Consider the following 20,071-nt stretch of genomic DNA (forward strand, 5'->3'; position numbering starts at 1 on the left):
TCACTAACTCACGAGCTACAGGCATGAGCGTGTTAACATGGCGCCATCTTGCGCGCCCCCCTCCGCTACATGCACTCGTCTCAATGAACGTGACGTCTGCGTCTGCCGAACGTCTCGTCTGCGTCTGCCGAACGTCTCGTCTGCGTCTGCCACATCACTCGTTCGTTCGTGTGCCGAACGTGACGTCTGCGTCTGCCATAGTCTGCTGCAAGGGCGGTTTCCAGCACATTCCACTCACTCATTCTTTATTATTTTTTACAGAGATGGCTCTTCTCATTCAGCACTGCGTGAAAATAATTTGGCCTTAGAAATCCAGTAAAATCAAAAAAAAAAAATCCATATTAATTTGTGAATATTTTAAATGTTTAATAAAGGGGCAAAACGTCATAAACAAAAGTCAAATAATAGTTTACAAACTATTTAAAAAAAAAGTTTACAGTCGTTTTTTTTTCACCACAGGTGACTTGTATATAAAAAAAATAGTAGCCTATTTTTCATTTCTATTCTTCTATTTAAAGGATCTACAGAAAACGCGATCGAGTTGTCTGTTTTCTAGTCTACCAAAGTGCTGTAGCCTAGGCCTTTTAAAACTATATAAAAAAACACAATAACAACCCCAACAATAAGCTATAAAAATGCAATAGCCTATATCAAGTTTGTTTCTTCATATTTCTATCTTTGTGGGGGCATTTGGCCCTCAAAATGTGGGTTAAACAACACACACACAATATCCTATATATAAATCACAGACGCAGACATCACGTTATAAGACAGACGCAAGTGTCACGTTCATTGAGACGAGTGCATGTTGCAAAGTCATATTAAAGAACCGATCGCAACCGCTGGCACACTGCACTGAGCCATGTTGAGTAGAGTGTTAAATACGTGTTAGAGAAAAAAATTATTAATAACTTCACTGCCACACGTGAATGACGCGTGACGTCTGACTCGACACTTCACTGCCACGCGTGATTTACGTGACGTCTGCGTGACGTCTGCGTCACGTCTGCGTCTTAAAATGAATGGAATAAATAGCAGAAAGAAAAAAAAAAATAAGACGTTGAGTGAGACGTTCATTGAGACGAGTGCATGTAGCAAAGTCATATTAAAGAGCCGATCGGAACGCCATACCTATAACTGTTCTGTCTCGCGGAGGAGCTAATTTGTGTGCATCTGTGTGAAACACGCATAGGAAAAAAAGAACGACAGAAAGAACGGCTCCCCCCCAGCCGCGACTCGGCTCCCATCGTTCATGTTCATGAGCCGTTCAAAAGAATCGGTTCGTTCGCGAACGTCACAACTCTAACGGTTAGACACGAGGTAAGCTGATTCAAACTGACTATGAAAGTAATTTCAAATTATTAAACTGACTTAAATAATTTGTTTCCATGGTTTTTTAATTATATTATTACCTGTAACATGTCTGTACAGTACCCAAATTAAGGATTAATGACCATTTCTACAGACATAGCAAAGAGACAGCAGAGAAAGAGTGAGAGCATTTACCTCAGCAGCAACAAATATCGCTTTCTCACATCTGTAGCGCTTATTTTGATCTTTAACGTTAGATCATTCCTATTCTTGGAAAAAAAATGCTTAAGGTTGATTCCATATTACTCTTAATGGGAAAAAACCCCACACCCACAGCATCAGCAATGCTACAACGACAAAGTCGCTTATATTAAGTATAAAACTTTTACGAACAGAACGAATTAGACTGATGTACCCACGTTGTAACACAAATAAATTAAATGTTTTTTCCCCTTACTTTAAATGAATGGATATTGATCATTATTATTAATGAAAAAAAACATAGGCTATACATTAAAATAGTACAATGACATATTCACCTATATTAAACTTTTATTAACAAAATAAATAAGGATATGTTTTACTCTCGTTTAATATAAATCAATATCGATTTCCCCTTAGGCTATACCTTAAAAGATCGTAGACTAGTTTGTGGTTTATTATCTTATTAATTAAAACATCAGCCGTTGTACAATGGCAAATTTGCATATATTAAACATTTAACTTTTATTAACAAAATGAATAAGATGGATATAGCCTTGCATTGTCACCCAAATAAATAAAGTATTTTCCCTTATTTAAAACAAATTCTTAGTTTGTGGTTCATTATTTTTTTAATGAAGACCCAGCAACAATAAAGACACTCACTTAGGCTATATTAAACGAAAAAATGACAGTTTTATTAACAAAAGTAGCGCTTTTGGATCCGCCATCATGCTCTTGTCACGTGACCCAAAATATCCTATCCCCCTCAAACTTTTGAACTGCAGTGTATGTTTTTTTTTTTTTTGGTAAATGCTTGAAAGCGCACATGCTGTTCTTTTGACAATTTTTCCATAATTATTTTTCTTGCAGTGCTGGAGATGTACAGCAAACTGCAGGAGCAGATGAGGGCCAAAAGGAATGACATCTGCGCACATGCCTTTTTTGTGTAAGCTGTAGATGAGCACTAGGTGGCACTAGAGATAAACTTATCAAGCTTGAACTTAAATACACGTGCAGTTCAGTGCCCAAAATATTTTAACACCTTTACTTAAAAAAAGCTAATTTGAGAACAGGACACTCCCAGCTGGGAAAGAGAGAGCGAGGTGTTGATGATTTAAACAGACCGTAGATCACTGGACTACTGGAGTATCTCATCCAGTCTGATGTGACTGTAGCAGTGACCAGACAGACACAGAGAGAGGGAGTTTTTCAGATGTCTGAGATTTCCAAAGCAGCATTTGGCAGCTGTCAGCTGTCAGAAAGACAGAGGACACCTTTGGATTGGATTTTCTTAGCTTTAGCAGCTGCATACATTGAACTTTCCCAGCATAATCAGGCATCCTTCTTATTTTTTAATTTTTTTATAGTCTAGAATTGTAGACATCTGATAGAAAGGTGGAGGGAGTGAAAGAGAGAACCAGGTGGAGATGATACAGGATTTTAACCTGCATCCTCATGAGCACTCAGCTCTTATATACAAGCATGTTGCAACCCTCAGGGACCATCTGTGAAAAAAGTGAAATGTGAATTTTTTTTTTTACACAATATAAAACGACTGTTAAAGTTAACTGTAAAAAAATACAGTTGTCATATGTCAAAATTGTAAAAAACCCTTAAAAAGCTAGTCCACCTAAATTGTGTTTGAAAGTGCCACTCAAAAAAGTTTTTGAAGCATTGGTTTTGGTGTCTTTTTGTGTCCCCCTTGTGACCTGAGCATCGGCATGGGCCTGCAACTTTTCCATCCATTTTGGTTTTTATTTATCTCTGCTCTCTATGTTTCTCCATCTCTCTCGTGTGCTTGGTTTTGCCATTAGCCTGGAAGTAGCAGCAGGGTCGGCCAAGAGAGACTCTCCCCGGCGTCGGGTCTGCTGTGTAATGTTGCGTGACTGTGATGCTTTATTGAGTGCGTGTGTGCGATGATCATAGCTCATCTCTGAGATCATCTTGATTGGGTTAAATTGTTATCATGCTGAGATCTAAGTCTTTAACCAAAGGTTAAAAACATGTACTGCATGTGCAAGGCTCAACAGTAAAGATGGCCTGGGGAGAGTTTTGAGAGTTTTACATGACTGTCATTTGTCCTTCAGTGCAATCTTCAGTCAGTCATGTACAATATGTGTGTTTTTCTGCTTAGCAAACTTAAAGGATTGGTTTATTGCAATGTAATGAACTTTTTTTCTTGTGGATTTTGCTGATTTAAATATCACCAAGGTAAAATTCTCTATAAATGGCTAATAGATAAATTGTAGAAATTCTATTTAAAATCATAAATAGAAGGTAGAACAAATAAAAATGTCAAATATTTAATATATAGTTAAATATATAAAAATTAGTGCTGTCAAATGATTAATCGTGATTAATCGCATTCAAAATAAGTTTTTGTTTACATAATATATGTGTGTACTGTGTATATTTATTGTGTATGTATAAATACACACATACTGTATATTTAGAAAATATTTACATGTCTATGCATTTATATATTTATATTATTATATTTTATATATATAAATATATTTAACAAACATAACATATTTTTCTTAAATATATACATGTGTTTGTATTTATATATACATAATAAATATACACAGTACACACTCATATATTATGTAAACAAACTTTTATTTTGGATGCGATTAATCGTTTGACAGCAATAATAAAAATATTAAAAAGTCAAAATAATATGTGTATTTTTTTAAGTATAAACGATCTGAAAAAAGTATAAACAAATTAATATAACATTAAAAAAGTAATACAAAATATTAAATGTATATATATATGAAAATGCATCAGTAAATAATATGATGTTTGTACTAATTGTTAATTTCTTCGTATAAAATATTTTTTCACATAAAAAAAAAGTTGCTTTTGCAACCCTGGAACTGTTGGAGGAGAATTGTTTGCCTCAAGCTGGATCATATAGTTTCTGTGGCATCATGTCAGAGAATATCTCACGCCTGCGGACGCACATCAGAGACGTCTCCATGTCTGACCTCAAAGACTTCCTGGAGAGCATCCGCAAGCATTCGGATAAGATTGGAGAGACTGCCATGAAACAGGTGAGCGCTCATGTCTGAGTAATGCCTGGAGGTGTATCAGAACTATTCTTTGACAGCTGCCTCATGTGCTTGCATCTGACCTGACAGTCACAGCTGGGTTTCAACTGACGTCTCTGAGGGAAGGACAGAGTCCTTGTTCTTCGGTAGTTTAACATGCTTTTTTACCATTTTTCCTTTCATCTTATCTCTGACCATCTAGTCTGGAGGAAAAAGAGCCACCAATCTGTTCCAAATCAAATATCGTTTCAGGTCGCTTTTGTTTATGCCAGAGGAATCGTGGAACACTGTGTATGGACACTACTTCAAGGACAGTGCACGGAGACACAGAGAAGACCCAGGGAACACATATGAGAGAAATTTGAGTGGATTTTTTGTTGGAATGCAGAAAAGTCCTCTGCTTCCTTTTAAAGTTATTAGACCAAGATGGGGTGAGGAGTGCATTAGAATATGAAACGCCAAATAGACATTAAGATCTCCCAAGCACTATAAAAATCTGGCCTCGCTTTTTTCTACTCTCTTTAACATATCTTTCTTTACTTTCTTCATTTTCCTTCTTCACTGAGGAATAAAACTAGCCATGATAGATGTTATTGTGTGAAAGCTCCATTGGTGGTGGTTTCTGAGGCAGGCATTATTGTTGCAAAAGTTATTTCACATGAATGATACTTCAAATCTTGTGGCTCACCGAGAGGAGGTGAACTAATAATTTTCTAAGCAATCAGACTTTATATTTTTGTTTTGAAGGTGGTTAAAATGGGCAAAAACAAATGTCTCGGTACCAAAATATCATAGAGAAGTTGGCCTCAGAACAATTCCAACAGGGGCCTCGCAATAACTTAAAATGATTCAAAATAACAATCAAGTTATAAAAATCTAGTTTTTTTTTTTTTATTTCAATTCACTTATTTAATTTTTCTTTTTCTATGAAGATCCAGGAGTCTCACTGTCTGGAAAAACCTGATTTCTAGACCTCAAAGTCAATAATGTTTTTTTTACTTCATGGGCATTTTTATACATTTTATAAATATACATTTTTCTAATTAGGTCAAGTTCTATTTTATTGGGTAGAAATTTTAAGTAAAATATATTTACAAATTCTTAATCACAAACAAAAAGTTATGGAGATCTTGAAGTCAAAGAGATTGAGTACAGCTACCACTTGGTTAAAACCACTCAGAGACACCTTGGCATCATCAATGCTAATTTTGCACAAACAGTCGCCACTCTCACATTTTCTTCAGAAAGATCTCCGCTCTTCTAATCACTAGCAGTTCCTCTCAATATGGATCGGTTGCTGATCCTAATTATGAAAAGTAGCCAAAAAGATGTCACAGAAGAGTTCAAATATTCCTCACTGAAAAAGACCAAAGCCAGGCATGTGAGTGTGGGCATGGGATGCTGTGCTATAACACGTGTTCACTTTATTTGTGTGAACCTTTACATCAAGAACACAAAAGCATTGATACTTCTAACTGACATTTTTCAGTAGTTGAAGTTGGTTCAGCTTTTTTTCAGAATAGTGTAGCTTTTCCAGGTGTATGCAACACTACATGGCTGGTTTTTATTTCACGTTTTATTGTGCATGCAGCTTTACAGCCAAGCGACCTGAGGAGCTCTACTAAACGGTCTTCTGTCTTATATTAAGCGTTGGAAATTCAACCCATTCTCCTGTTTGTTCCGACGGTTTGTTTAAATGAAATGATTCCAGAAATGATTCCCAAATTTAAGTCCCTGTGCAGAAGTGTGGCATAATGTTCTTTGAATAAAATATTTCGTTAAATTCTGCTGATGTTTCCATCTAAATCCTATATGTTACATATGGCATAAGGTGACATCCGTCTCTGTGGCGCAATCGGTTAGCGCGTTCGGCTGTTAACCGAAAGGTTGGTGGTTCGAGCCCACCCAGGGACGAAAGTAATTTTTTCAAATAAATGATTAATATTCCTGAAAATTGCGACAAGTCAGAAAAAAGCCTGGTGTGTTACAATTTCTTGCCGTTACATGACCGCCACCTAGTGGGATATATTAAAATATTTCCTTAAAGGGACAGTTCACCCAAAAATAGAACTTAATGGCTTTAATTTAAAACATTATTGGGCTGCCAGTTGCTGGTCGACGGATTTTCAAATCCGTGCTCTTTGTCAGATAAGTTCACAGTAATTAGTAAATGCTGGAGGAAAGCCATTTGAAAAGGATCATTTTTTATAGTTTGCAGAGTTTTCCTAGAAATAAGTGGGAGTGTTCTTATTTAACACCATGTGTGGCTGAGAGGATTTGCTTGTTACTACATATCAGTTGTTTTCAGCATATTAGTCTTCCCTTCCAGATTCCCCTATGACTAATTTCAGCGTCTCATTAAACTCTCCACATGAGTTCTGTGTTGACACTGGACAAGCTACAACAGGCCAATTACACACACACACACACACACACACACACACACACACACACACACACACACACACACACACACACACACACCTTGGTTTTTGTGGTTTATGGGGACTCTCCATAGGCGTAATGGTTTTTATACTGAACAAACTGTGTGTGCTATTGCCCTACACCAACCCTACACCTAAACTTAGCCCTCACAGGAGACTTTGTGCATTTTTAGATTTTCAAAAAAACACCATTTAGTATGTTTTTTAAGCCTTTTGAATTACGGGGACATAGGCAGTGTCCTCATAAACCACCTTCATATTGTAATACCTCTGTCATACCCATGTCATTATACAAATTTGTGTCCTCATAAAACCTTTTATAAAACCATAAAACACACCACACACACACACACGTTAACCCTGGAGATCCACACGTCTGTTTCTTAGCATGTTATATTGAAAATGATAATGTTAATGCACGCATGAGAAATAAACAGTTTTATGAGGAAATATACCATTTATTTACTTAAATAGGTGTACAGCCAATCTTTGTTTTCTATATATATTGTATATATATTCATAATTACATTTGGCAGTTTGTCTGTAGAAAAAAGTGCTAAAAAAATAAAAATGGTTTTGATTAGTAAAAAATATTGGCATCATTAAACAGGTAGGCTAGATCTGGACAGATTTCACTATGTAGTTGCAATAAAACAGCAGATTTTGCTCTTTGGGGAGCTTGAGGTTAAAGGAAGGCAGGTGTGCTCATATGCACTGAGCTTGTCAGTAGGCAGGATTGACGGGGTGCAGAGGCTGGTAGGACGTATCGATGGCTTGAGTTGGCTGGTTAAAAGCTTGCGGCTGATGGTGAACCATGTTAACAGCAGTGTTAATGACCACTAGAGACTGTCGTCGAGTCTTCAGCTCTCTTGCCATCTGACACCAGACACACATGGTGCAGCAGGCCACCACACAGCAGTCATCCTGTATCGAGCCCTTCATGAAAGACAAAAGAACATCAAACCTAGTCAAACTAAAAAACACGAAACTGAGTAGTCAATAAGGGGAGGGCCTGGGAAGCACTGGCCATTCAAACTTGGGACAATTGTTTAGCCATGCAACATCTAAAAACCCAGTGAATTCAGTTTGTAGTACTAAAACCGGAAGAGAATTGGCGTTTTTGAGGAATTTCAGTGGGCAAAATAAGGTGTGTGGTTAACATTACTTGAAAAGACTTAAATGTTTTGTTCTTCAGTATAATTTAAATACAGTCAAAGCTCAAAGGTAAATGTTGAATTCAGTGTTTATTTTAAAGAAATGAGTTTCTATATAAGCACCAGAATGTTTTCCCACTTCATAAACACAAACTCATTATTGAGGTAGTTGAAATTTGTTTATAAATAAATATTTATCTAGTATTTTAACCTAGGTCCCATACAAGTCAAAGACTTTAACACTAGAATTCCACTTTTTATATATTATTTTAATAATTACTTTTATGGTCATGTTTGTCAAATAAAATGAAATAAAATTAAATGAAAACTACGGTTCTAAAGTTTGGGATTAATACTTATATTCAGCAATGATGCTTTCAATTGATCAAAAGTGAAAAGCCTTTTACATTGATACAAATATTTTCATTTAAAAATAAATTCTGTTCATTTGAACTTTCTGTTCGTTAAAGAATCCTGATAGTGTATGTATTGGGTTTTCCACAAAAATATGAAGCAGCACAGCTGTTTTCAACACTGATGATGATAATTGTAGGAGCCATATTATTGTTTATATTGAATTTATTTAAAGCATTCTTTTATTGACTATTTTCGCATTAAGTATTGCTTTGTATGGCTATCTTGTGTTTTTGTGTGTACGAGTCCTCTATAGGAGGTGGGGACTAGGTGGCGCCATCGGCATATATTGGCGTTATGTCGGAGAGCCAGGTGGAATCGTCGTGAGCGGATAATGTCTTTATCATAAGCTCACAGGAGATGGCGTGCACGCAAGAAACAGCAGAGCCAAGCCCAGCCATTAAGTTGTTGTTTATGGACTAAATTGATTTACATTTGTTTTAAGTGTCAAAAGCAAAATGAAGAAAGGATGCACTATCAACAATTTTGTGGATTCTTTAGAAAGGAGGAAGCACGCGTCAAAAGCTGTTCAATGGCGTTTCCCATGCGGTGAACTAGAGGAGTTCAGACGCTACAATAATAATACATGTTTCTTGAGCACCATATCAGATATACCAGAATGATTTCTGAAGGATCATGTGACACTGAAGACTGGAGGAAAGATGCTGAAAATTACATTTTAAAAATATATTACAATAGAAAAGTTATTTTAAATTGTATTGTATAGTGATGCTGTATTTACCTTAATGTGGAATCTCTCTCTCATGCTGCTCCTCATGGCGAGTGTAACAGGATGCAGAATGCCACCAAAGCATATCTCCAGCAGGGGGAGACAGAGGCACTCTCCAAATTCCTCACTGGTCTTACACATGAGGCAGTAAGGACACCATAAACCACAGCAACCTTCCACAGGAAAACAGATGCCTCGCATCAGCCCACATCCTGTTAATTCTTATCATTTTTCACACATACAAACATCGACTATGTTAAGTGTTTTTCCTCTTTCTCTCTCCACCACACACTTACAGATGCCTATGTCTTCACAGCAGTCACACACTCCGCTGCTCCACTGGGTCATGTTAGTGGTCACCACCATGGCAGACTGGACATTTACAGTTTGATGTGCCATCATGAACTGACCTGAGAAAACACATAAAAAAAATCCAGACATATCAGAAGGCTGAATCTTAAACACACACTTCTAATAAATAAAGAGATTTGTAGCTATTTATTTATAGAGGCATGTGTTTAAATACAGGTGCCTTTACTCTTATAGGCTACGTGCACATTATTTACTACTACTACTAATAATTACTGTATTATTATTAAGCACATTTGCATTTAATTAGTTGTGAGGATTCCACTTAACCTGGACATGCTAGATAAAGTGAGGCACTTTTTAAATCTGTTCTGATGGATTAATTATTATCACGGCATAAAGCCTGTCATACTACAGTTAATTACGCAAAGTTTGGACATAATTTTACATTCTAGCTGGGCTACAAACAGAAAATCACTTAATATGACAAAACACATTGAGATTACATTTAATATTTGAGAGTAAAAAGCTTTTATCTGTGAATCTACCACAAACTAGCTCAGCCTATCTGAAATGAAACATTTACTGTGGTCATTTGTAACCTTCAAGCCTTTCTGAGTCAGTTGTGTCTTTTGCAAGCAAACGTCTAAATTGAGGTCTATGAACTTCCTGAGCTGGAAAGGGTGGTTTTACATTGCATCACTTAAAAAAAAAAACAGCAAAAAAGACAGCTACAAGAGTTTGCCATGATCTAATATCTCCATTACAATCAGAGATTGCAAAAAGAATACCCACACCCCAGCACAGAGAAACACAATGCAGATGTCCACACCTTTTACTGCACTAAAGAGCGTCAGAACATAAATAGAGGAAAAGGAAGAAGAGATGGAAATAATAGAGCAGTATGGCTGCCACAGAACAATATGAAATGAAAGCATATAAGTGAAGTCAGAGAACTGGTTTTTCATATGTTCCTCCTCATTTTACTTGTAAATTGCCTCTGGTATCTTATTTCATGGATGGAAAAAAATTCAGTGTAATGCATTTGACAGTGTGGTTAAAGGATAAAAAATAAATAAATACTAGAAGATTGCAAGAATTATTATTTTTTTAAATCTAAAGAGGTGTTCCTATGATTTACAATTAAAAAATGTGCCCTATATGCTTGAGAATTTGAGAAACAAAACACAAATTTACTTTTCTTGACAAATTTGTTGCAGTGCCACCGGTTTAAAAGCTATTTCAAAGATAATCCTAAATCATCTGAAAAAAAAAAACAATATAATAAAAAAAGTCATCAGATCTAGGAACAGTACAGAAATGGAATACTGCAGAAAACAACCGATGCATGTTATTCACACCAAGGTTATTTTCGTAAACGAAAACTAAAACGAAAACGATTGATGAAAAAACTATTTCGGAAACTGAAATAAAATAAAAATATCAAAATATTTGAAAAACGAAAACGAAACTAACAACTGTTATTGAAAAACTAACTGAAATAAAATAAATAATCCTTTTCGTAATCCTTGGCTGAAAAATATATGAGCTGTGTGGCGGTTTAGGGAAATACCTGTAAATGGCGCATCTCTGACGCAAAGCGGTTTAAAGCAGAGTCCTGCAGGGTGCTGTTTGATAAACGTGCACCAGCAGTACTTAACAGAACACCCGACCCGTTATCCCACAGCAGCACTATATATTTATTTCTGTACCAGACCAGAACCGTTTGACATAAAGACCGAGAGTCCCGAACCGGACCCAGCTTAATCTACAACATCAGGAAGACAAAACTTATTTATTTTCTCATGTAATACAAGCAATCAAACCAACATAGACTTCAAAGTTGGTGCTTTGAAGAAAAACAGACACGCAACATGATAATTAACAGAAAAAAAAGATGAGAATGCACCTTTCTGTAAACAATACAAAACTTGCCCTACACTGTAAAGCTGTGGTTGCCAGAATAATTTTGTACAAAATACAGAAAAACTGTAAACACATTTACAGCACAAAACTGTAAAATGTACAGTATAAAACTGTAATTTACAAACAAGGAAATTTGAATGTAAACCGCTAAATTCAACTGCTATTAAAATCTGTTTTGTACCTTTAACATACTGACAACCACCATAATAATGCAGGTGGTAAAAGAGAAAGCCACATGAAGAATCAAAGCTCATCACATGTAGCTTCGCCACAAGCAGAAGTATATACTAATATATGGTGCACAGAGTCATTCATGCAAACACAAAACACCATCATGGTAACACACATGATACTTACATAATGCAATAAACTTTCATTAAACAACGGGAGATGTAAAATAAAGCCCAAATGTACATAATTGATAACAAAAACTATTAAAAAACATGATTATTTAAACAAAATACTTTCAAATGTGGAGTGTCACGCAGGGAATTCTGGGAATATCAGTTTACAGTTTTTGACTGTAAATTATACACTGATTTGTTATTTTTACTTCTAAAACTGTAAAATTAACAGCATTTTACTGTAAAATTACATGAAATGTCTGGTTAGGTCTTTTACAGTTTTACAGGGACTCACTGTTAACATATTAAAAAAAAAATTTCAGTAGCGTTTTTACAAAGTTTTAAAGTTAAAATTACACATTTTTTACAGTGTAGCGTTTTGTGATCACTGCCAAACTTTCGAACAAATAAATATGCATAGGCTAAATCATACATCATACACACGCTTATAATTCTTCATAAATAAAGAAAATAACACTTTAAAATGTGTGCCTTTTAAATAGGCCTAAGATTGCCGTTATTATTGAATTTTATTAGTCCCACACAGTTATGATTTATGCACCGATGTTCACGGAAAACAAGACAAGACAGTTACAATATCATGATTATGGTTAAATAAGAAAAAAAAGACATATAACCAAATTAGTCTACGTTTATTTTCATATTAAATATATCAACACAGCATTAGATATGACATTAAGCGCAACTTGTGTAGATTTATGTAAGGCTTACTTTCTTTGTTGTATATATTATATTAATAATTATTGTATATTTGTATACTTTTACCGTCTATCAATCTCAGCATGGGTTCATTTAGTCGCTAAACGTTTGCCTCACTAAGGTTAAATTATTAGTCTTTCTTTGGCCTTGGCTCTGGAAGTGATCTGTTGATTCTGCTAAACTTTAATTAAAACTGAAACTAAAATGGAAACTAAACTATATAAAAACTAAATAAAAATGTGTTCACAAAATACAAACTAAACTAAAACTAACAAAAATATTAATGAAGCTAATAAAAACTAAACTGAATTTCTTAGCAAATTTGAAAACGATATTAAAATAAAACGAATTTAAAAATTCTAAACTATAATAACCTTAGAAAGCGGTGTACTTGCCTGAAGCCTGCTCTTCTGAGGGTGTGAGTCGTGTGTGTTGATGCACTGCTGTTCACAGGGGACTCGGGAGGAACTGAAAAAAGCCATCGTTCTAGGTGGTGCGCCAGTCTGCGTGACCACAGGCGGGTACAACAGAGATGAGGACGTCACTGCTTATTAGGGTGACCCCCTGAAATGTCCACAAAATGCGGGACACAAGCAGTGTCCCGCATTTCAATTTTTGTCCGTTTTATTTTTTATTAGTATTGTTTCTGTATTTTTTTTTTCATATTCCTTTAAATTATAATTCCAAAATTTACAAAAAAAAAAAAAAATAATAAAAATAATTAGAAAACACTAAACATGGGCAGCGTGACAGTAGCGCCAGAGCGGGAAAACACCGAGAGAGAGAGAAAAAAAAAAAGCCGGCAACAGAAAAAATGGATTCGGGAGCTCCAGAGAAGAAAGAGCGACTTTGTTCTTATAATAAAGAATGGGAGAAAAAATACACATGGTTAAAACCTAAAGGTTACAGATGACCCTAAAAAGGAGAGTGCTGTGTAGGCCTATGTCACCGAAGTTTCACCGTCACACATGGAGGTGAGGGGGATGTAAGGAGGCATGGAGATGGGGAAACTCACAAGAGAAGTGCACACCAAAGAAATGTTAATGCTAGCTTGACAAGTTTTTTCTCTCCAACAAAAGATAGCAACCTAAATAAAATCACAGCAGCTGAAGTGACAAGTGTCTACCATAATGTGAAGCATGGTTTATCATATAGGTCAGGCGACTGTGCTGCTAAACTATCCCCGGTCATTTTCCCCGATTCAGAAATAGCAAAGAAGCTTGCTTGTGGAAGAACAAAGAGTGCATCCATTGTTGCAGGTGTGCTTGCACCAGCATCTTTAGAAATTAGCTTGAAACAGTTAAATACGCCAATTATTGCAGATAGACCAGATTCTCAGCCACATTTCTCAATTGCGTCTGATGCATCAAACCACGGAACAACCAAGTTATTCATTCAGAATTTATGTGCTTATTTTGAAATGTGATTTTAAGGTACAATAGCACCTGTGCCAAACCGAGTGACGTTCACGACTTCACAGTGCCATCATTGACTTTTTATAACGTTTATTAGCGATTTAAAGCATGTTATAATCACTGCAAGAAGACATGTTGTTTAAAATCATAATTTATTTACATGGAATAATATAGTAAGTTATCTCTCCCTTGTGTCCCGCATTGTCCCGCAAAATCACGCACCTTGAGACACCATCACACTCAGTTTTTTTCTTCATATTTTCAATTTCTATTTTAGTAATTTAGTTTGTCATTTTTAGTATTGCGTATACACACACACACACACACACACACACACACACATATATATATATATATATACATACATTTCAGCTAGTTTTCTCTTTTTAACAAAAAAAAAACAATCTTTTTTTAATGGACTTAGTTTCTGTCACAGATCTGCCAGGCTCTGCCACAAGCCAATCACAGCGCACGCCCTCACCCGATTACTGAACATACACACCTGCACATCATTGTCACTCATCACCTCTACCATAAAAGACACACACCAATGTCCGGTCTCGTTAATTGAAAGAGGACTATATTGCTGTCTCAGCTATAGTCTAGTTACTTACCTCCGTGTTACTTACATGCAGAACTACCCTCCCGTGTGTGTTCTCCTAGGATCTCCAACCTGTCTACTCCTGTGCTTCTCCCGAGTCAGCTCCCTGTTTGCGGTGTGTGTCTTCCCCGGTTCACCGCTCTACCTGCAAGAAGATAGTTATTCCTCCAGTTTATCCAGCAAGACTTCCAAGATCGCTACTCACCTGACATCTCACTCCATTGCTCACCTGTTGACAAATAAATCCCTATTCATTAACCCATCTCTCTGTCTCTGTCCTACTTCTGTAACAGTTTCAGTTTTAGTTCACTATTATAACCCTGTTATAAACCACTTATAAAAGGTGGCATGATAATATTAATACCTTTACAAAGTCTTATTTGTGCAGTAACCCTTATGATGGAACACATCCTGGAATAAAACCGGTCTGTGCACCGAGCAGAATACAGCTTTGCTAAACAACAGGGCACTTAATGCAAAACGTAAACACTGCAATGTACTTAGTGATGAATCGGTAAACATACATAGGTTGAGCTTTGGTAACAAAATGCATTTTCATTTGAAGGTCTTATTTGCTGTGACATCTGAACCTGGGATCAGGTTCTAAACTTCCATTATGCGTTTTAGTATTTATAAACAAAAGCAAACACAACCAGTATTACAGTGCAGTGTTGACCTATACAATCCTGTAAAATAAATTATGCAGTCAATTTCTTTATTAAGTTAAGCAATTCAAAAATTTGATGATTTGAGAGCATAGAATGTACGAGGCACTCCCACACGGGCCTCATAGTTTGTCTCGATCATACTGATCAAATAGCCATTTTTATTTAGCAGTGGTAAGCAAAACATGATTTCCCTATGTTGGTATAAAGGAGCAAAATATATAGGAGCCTGACTTCAATGTTTTGTTTGTGGTAAGAAAGTGGTACCTAACAAAAAAAAAAAAGATCTAGCATTAAAAACCAGGTAGTTTCAAACAACCAAAAACACTCTCTCTCAACATTTATTGCATAACCCTGTTAATGAATGATTTTTACTCTTCTACAAATAAAAAAAGAAGAAAATTGACACCCAGTACACGCCACCTAAAAATGAAAATTCACTAGTTTACTCATCCTCATGCTGTCAGATGTATTTGACTTTCATCTGTGAAGAACAAAATGTTTTCCATCTCAAAAGTCAAAAAGCCACAAATTGAACATGATAATGCCTACTACCCCAATTGATGACTCAATGCCTCCGATGCATTTTTTTAAACATCTCAGTTCATCTACCAAAAAAGAGTCAAATACATCAAAGATGGCATGAGGGTGAGTAAACCATGAGAACATTTTCATTTTTGGGTGGAGCATCCTTTTAATATAATATCTAGTTTAACCTTCTGAGTTTGACTATTTCTTTCTCCTAATTATGATTTACTAGGAAAAATACTATTTTATTACTATAGAGTTTCAGATCCTGTTCTGCACCCAATTCACATAAAGAGCGCTGAAGCCAGACTGAAGAGAAGTAACCAAACCGCACACAGGTGTTGTTCCAGAAATAATTTATTTCACTTCCATTTGAATCTTTTTTGTTTTTCAATGATGTGGGAAGAACCAAAAAAAAAAAAAAAAACCTTTGAGAGCAGGAACCAAGATGACAGTAACAAAGTGAGGGAACGCTCCCTCCCCTTTAACCATGACAACCAGGCACGCCACAAACGCTCCATCACCTTCTCTGCCACAGCATTAGCTCTCCCAGCAGAGACAGAAGAGGCCAAAACTCCACTTGACCAAACTGGAGTGTATTACAATGTTCTCGGATGTAGGTGTGTGTGTGTACGAATGCATCTGTCTCAGTGTTTCTGGCTTAATCTTAAGGTTTCACTGTGCCTTCTAGACCATCAAGACCAATCATCCACACTAGAGGGTCACCAATCCCCTCCTGCTTTTCCTTTCTTTGTGGGCCGGAAGCTATTGAGTGTGTGCGTGCCACTTTCCACGCTCATATTCATCCCGCCTTCCTTCCACTATACAGTGAGGAAAGAGATGGTGAAATCTGAAGATTATGAACACTCTGACCCTGTCAGTTAATTAACGTCTCTCTGTAGCTCTGCCTGTCGACCGCTTTCCGCCCTGAAGAGACAGAATTCATTCGGGATTCTTCTGGGTTGTCTCTTGGATCATGTAACGTTCCTCCCAATTTATATGCTCTTACTACATGTCTCACCAACAATACATGTACAAACGGACACACACTCCTACACATACACAGATTAAACGCCTTTCACAATGACTTGACCTTGGACAAACGTCCTAGTTTCATGTTTGGCATTAATTATCTGTCTTTCCCCCCAATCCTAACCCCTCTAATTCCTCAGACAAAATAAAAACACCAAAAACCAGGAACCATCTACTTCATCCAATGAACAAAAAAAAAGAAGAAGAACATACTCTAGATTTTTCAAATTCAAGGCACCATGTCTCTCTGTTTTCCCTTTTTGCCCTTAAAATTCAGAGTACCAACTGTCAATCACTCACGAGAGGCTCCGCCTTCAACCCGTCACCTCTCTGCTAGCTCCGTCCTCATTTAGCTAACACCGTTTCGGGGTGCGTTCACCAGGGCTAGAGCCTCCCATTGATAGGGGAGCGCTTAGAAGGAGTGCACTCTTCCTTACTCACGCTAGTCCCGTTTTCCTGAAGAACAGAGAATGAAATGCACTTTAAAACATTGTTCTGAACCTAAACTTCATGAAACTCTTCTTTTACTCAATAAATAAAAGATACGCTGACCTATTACCAATTTATTAATAAGAGAAACTGTGAAGACAAAAACGAAAAAAAAAAAAAAAAACTGAACTAAGTTATGATTTATTAAGTTAGGGCTGTATGATTAATTGAAATGAATTGAAAATGCAATGTATTCATAAAATATGCAATCGGTTGGCGCGTTAATAATAAATGATGAATATTCCTGAAAACTGCGACAAAGTATAGCAGAAAAAAGCCTGGTGGTGGCCAATACCTATTACCTATTACCTGGTGTACCATTAAACGATTGAGTCTATTCTCATTATTTTTTAAAATATTTGTTTAAAATGTTAAATAGTACCGTTATTTTTATAGCAATGTTGAAGTCAAATATGCTCTATATCTGATATAGTAGAGATAATGAATCTCTACAATAGTGCCGCAGCTGAAAAACTCATATCTACAGACGTCACAAGAGATCTCACCCCACTGAGGTGCCACAGGGAGCCGGACCCAGAACAACTGACTCAGTTTAAGGAGAAATATGCTGAGCTAATTCCCATGCCTCCTTACTTTTCAAATATTTGTGAAGTAGATACTGATAGTGAAGAGCAAGTTTGGCCCAATCCACAATATGAAAATATGGAGCACCATGGCATATCATTTAATATATTCACATCCATATTTCACAGCAAAGACTATTATAATCTGATGCAGTTAATTTTTTCAGATGAAATCCATCCCACACTTATCCCTATGGTACGGGAGTTTTGTGACATTCAGAAGAAAGCCGTCATCATTCGTTCCTGTTGCTCAAAGGATTCCAGGTTGGGTCACTATGATTTATGGCTGAATGCCTACACCTGGACGTCATCTCTTATGAGGCGTATCTGGACCTTATCCTGCAGAGACTTCTGCACACCATGCTGTCTAAGGAGATCCTAAAGCAAGCTGATTACACTCAAGTTGAAATCAATGGGTTCTGCCAATCTGGAATGGATGCAGAAGAGAAGCATGATACTCTGGTGTTGAAACTAAAAAAGTTTCAGTTTCAGCCCAAAGTGGTTAAACTTGCAGTGGTGGACCAGTTTACTCCACAAGGGCATGAATTCACAATATCGTTCCCACTACATTCCAGGTTAGACGTCATCACCATCATGTACAAGCATCTTAAAGTTGTGGATCAGCCAAGCTACAACAAGGAAGATAACTCCATGACTCTTCGTTGGAAGAGAAGAACGTATTCTTTCAGAAAACCACCAAACCAAAGAAAAAAAAGAATGGAGACAATCAAAACAAAATTACATTTAAGATTACAAAAAAATCTATAGATTACATCCCACCCAAGGATTTTGAACAGGAAACAAATTTCACCGTTGAGGTCATTCCCCAAAAAAATTCCATATTCCAAATTCCAGATGTTTATCCTGCTGATGCATTTCAGATTTATACACAGTTAAACATATACTAATGCAGTCTTTTTGCAGGATCAGGGAACATGTGATAAAAAACCTAAAACGTGCTAATAACTTGGTGAAGAATGTCGCCACTAGAAAACATCTTAAAGAACTGAATGCCGGTAAGTGGGACAACATGATAGCTAGGCAAAATCATATTTCACGAAATTAGTAATTTTATTTCACGATAACTTGTCATATGTCAACGTATATATATATATATATCAGAAGCCGTGAAGCTGACAGGGGAGGTCTACAGACTTCTGAAGGCTCGGAACGCTGCCTTCAGAGCTGGAGATGAGGAGGGCCTGAAGACAGCTAGGGCCAACCTTTCCCACGGCATCAGAGAGGCCAAGAGACAGTACTCCAGGAGGATAGCCCATCGTTTCAGCGATAGCAGAGACACTCGGAGCCTGTGGCAGGGGATACAGACCATTACGGACTACAAGCCCCCCATCACACACCTGCTGAACGAGCTGAATGCCTTCTTTGCTCGCTTTGAGGCACAAAACAGCACCACTGCACAGAAGAGTCCACCTCCTCCCGGCGACCAGGTGATGACACTGTCCCCGGACAGTGTGATGAGATCCCTCAGCAGGATCAATGCACGCAAAGCTCCGGGTCCTGACAACATTCCTGGGCGTGTGCTGAGAGACTGTGCAGTGGAACTCACTGATGTCTTCACAGACATTTTCAACATCTCGGTAAATCAGGCCGTTGTCCCCACATGCTTCAAAGCTACCACCATCATTCCAGTCCCGAAGAAGTCATCTCCATCCTGCTTCAATGACTACCGTCCAATAGCACTCACTCCCATTCCCATGAACCAACCTTTTCATTAAGTTTGCGGATGACACGACTGTGGTGGGTCTCATTAGCAACAGAGATGAGACAAACTACAGGAGCGAGGTGAGCCGCCTGGCCGGGTGGTGCAGTGACAACAATCTCTCTCTGAATGTGGAGAAGACGAAGGAGATTGTTGTTGACTTCAGGAGAGTACACACTCAGCATGCCCCTCTGACCATCAACGGTGCGACTGTGGTGAGCAGGACCAAGTTCCTTGGTGTGCACATCACAGAGGACCTCTCCTGGACTAACAACACTGTAGCACTGGCCAAGAAAGCACAGCAGCGTCTCTACATTTACATTTACATTTACATTTTATGCATTTAGCAGACGCTTTTATCCAAAGCGACTGACATTGCATTCAAGTTACAGTTTTGCAGGTGATCCAACCCACCCGACACACAG

At 37.2% G+C, this 20,071-nt stretch overlaps 1 protein-coding gene across 2 annotated transcripts; it reads right to left on the reverse strand.

Annotated features, from left to right (window-relative positions):
* Positions 1 to 7,456: 7,456 nt before the first annotated feature.
* On the reverse strand, positions 7,457 to 13,072 carry LOC306875034 (cornifelin homolog). 2 transcript variants are annotated; one of them, XM_079425401.1, is made up of 4 exons: positions 13,008 to 13,072; positions 9,610 to 9,723; positions 9,326 to 9,486; positions 7,457 to 7,951 (listed from the first exon to the last, which is right to left on the reverse strand). In XM_079425401.1, the coding sequence occupies exons 2-4, from the start codon at positions 9,713 to 9,715 to the stop codon at positions 7,739 to 7,741; spliced, it is 480 nt and encodes a 159-aa protein (XP_079281527.1). In that variant the 5' UTR covers positions 9,716 to 9,723; positions 13,008 to 13,072; the 3' UTR covers positions 7,457 to 7,738. The 2 variants fall into 2 exon arrangements, with proteins under 2 accessions (XP_079281527.1, XP_079281528.1); XM_079425402.1 differs by lacking the exon at positions 13,008 to 13,072 and having other exon boundaries at positions 9,610 to 10,621.
* Positions 13,073 to 20,071: the final 6,999 nt, after the last annotated feature.

This window comes from Barbus barbus (genome assembly GCF_936440315.1).
Source record: "Barbus barbus genome assembly, chromosome: 1".
Lineage (NCBI taxonomy): Eukaryota > Metazoa > Chordata > Actinopteri > Cypriniformes > Cyprinidae > Barbus > Barbus barbus.

Coding starts and splice junctions, on each gene's coding strand:
- LOC306875034 (XM_079425402.1), bottom strand. CDS start 9,754: ATGTCTGGATTTTTTTTATGTGTTTTCTCAGGTCAGTTCATGATGGCA. Junction 9,487..9,609: donor CTGTGAAGACATAGGCATCT/GTAAGTGTGTGG, acceptor TTCCTGTGGAAG/GTTGCTGTGGTTTATGGTGT. Junction 7,952..9,325: donor GAGAGAGATTCCACATTAAG/GTAAATACAGCA, acceptor TCTTTCATGAAG/GGCTCGATACAGGATGACTG.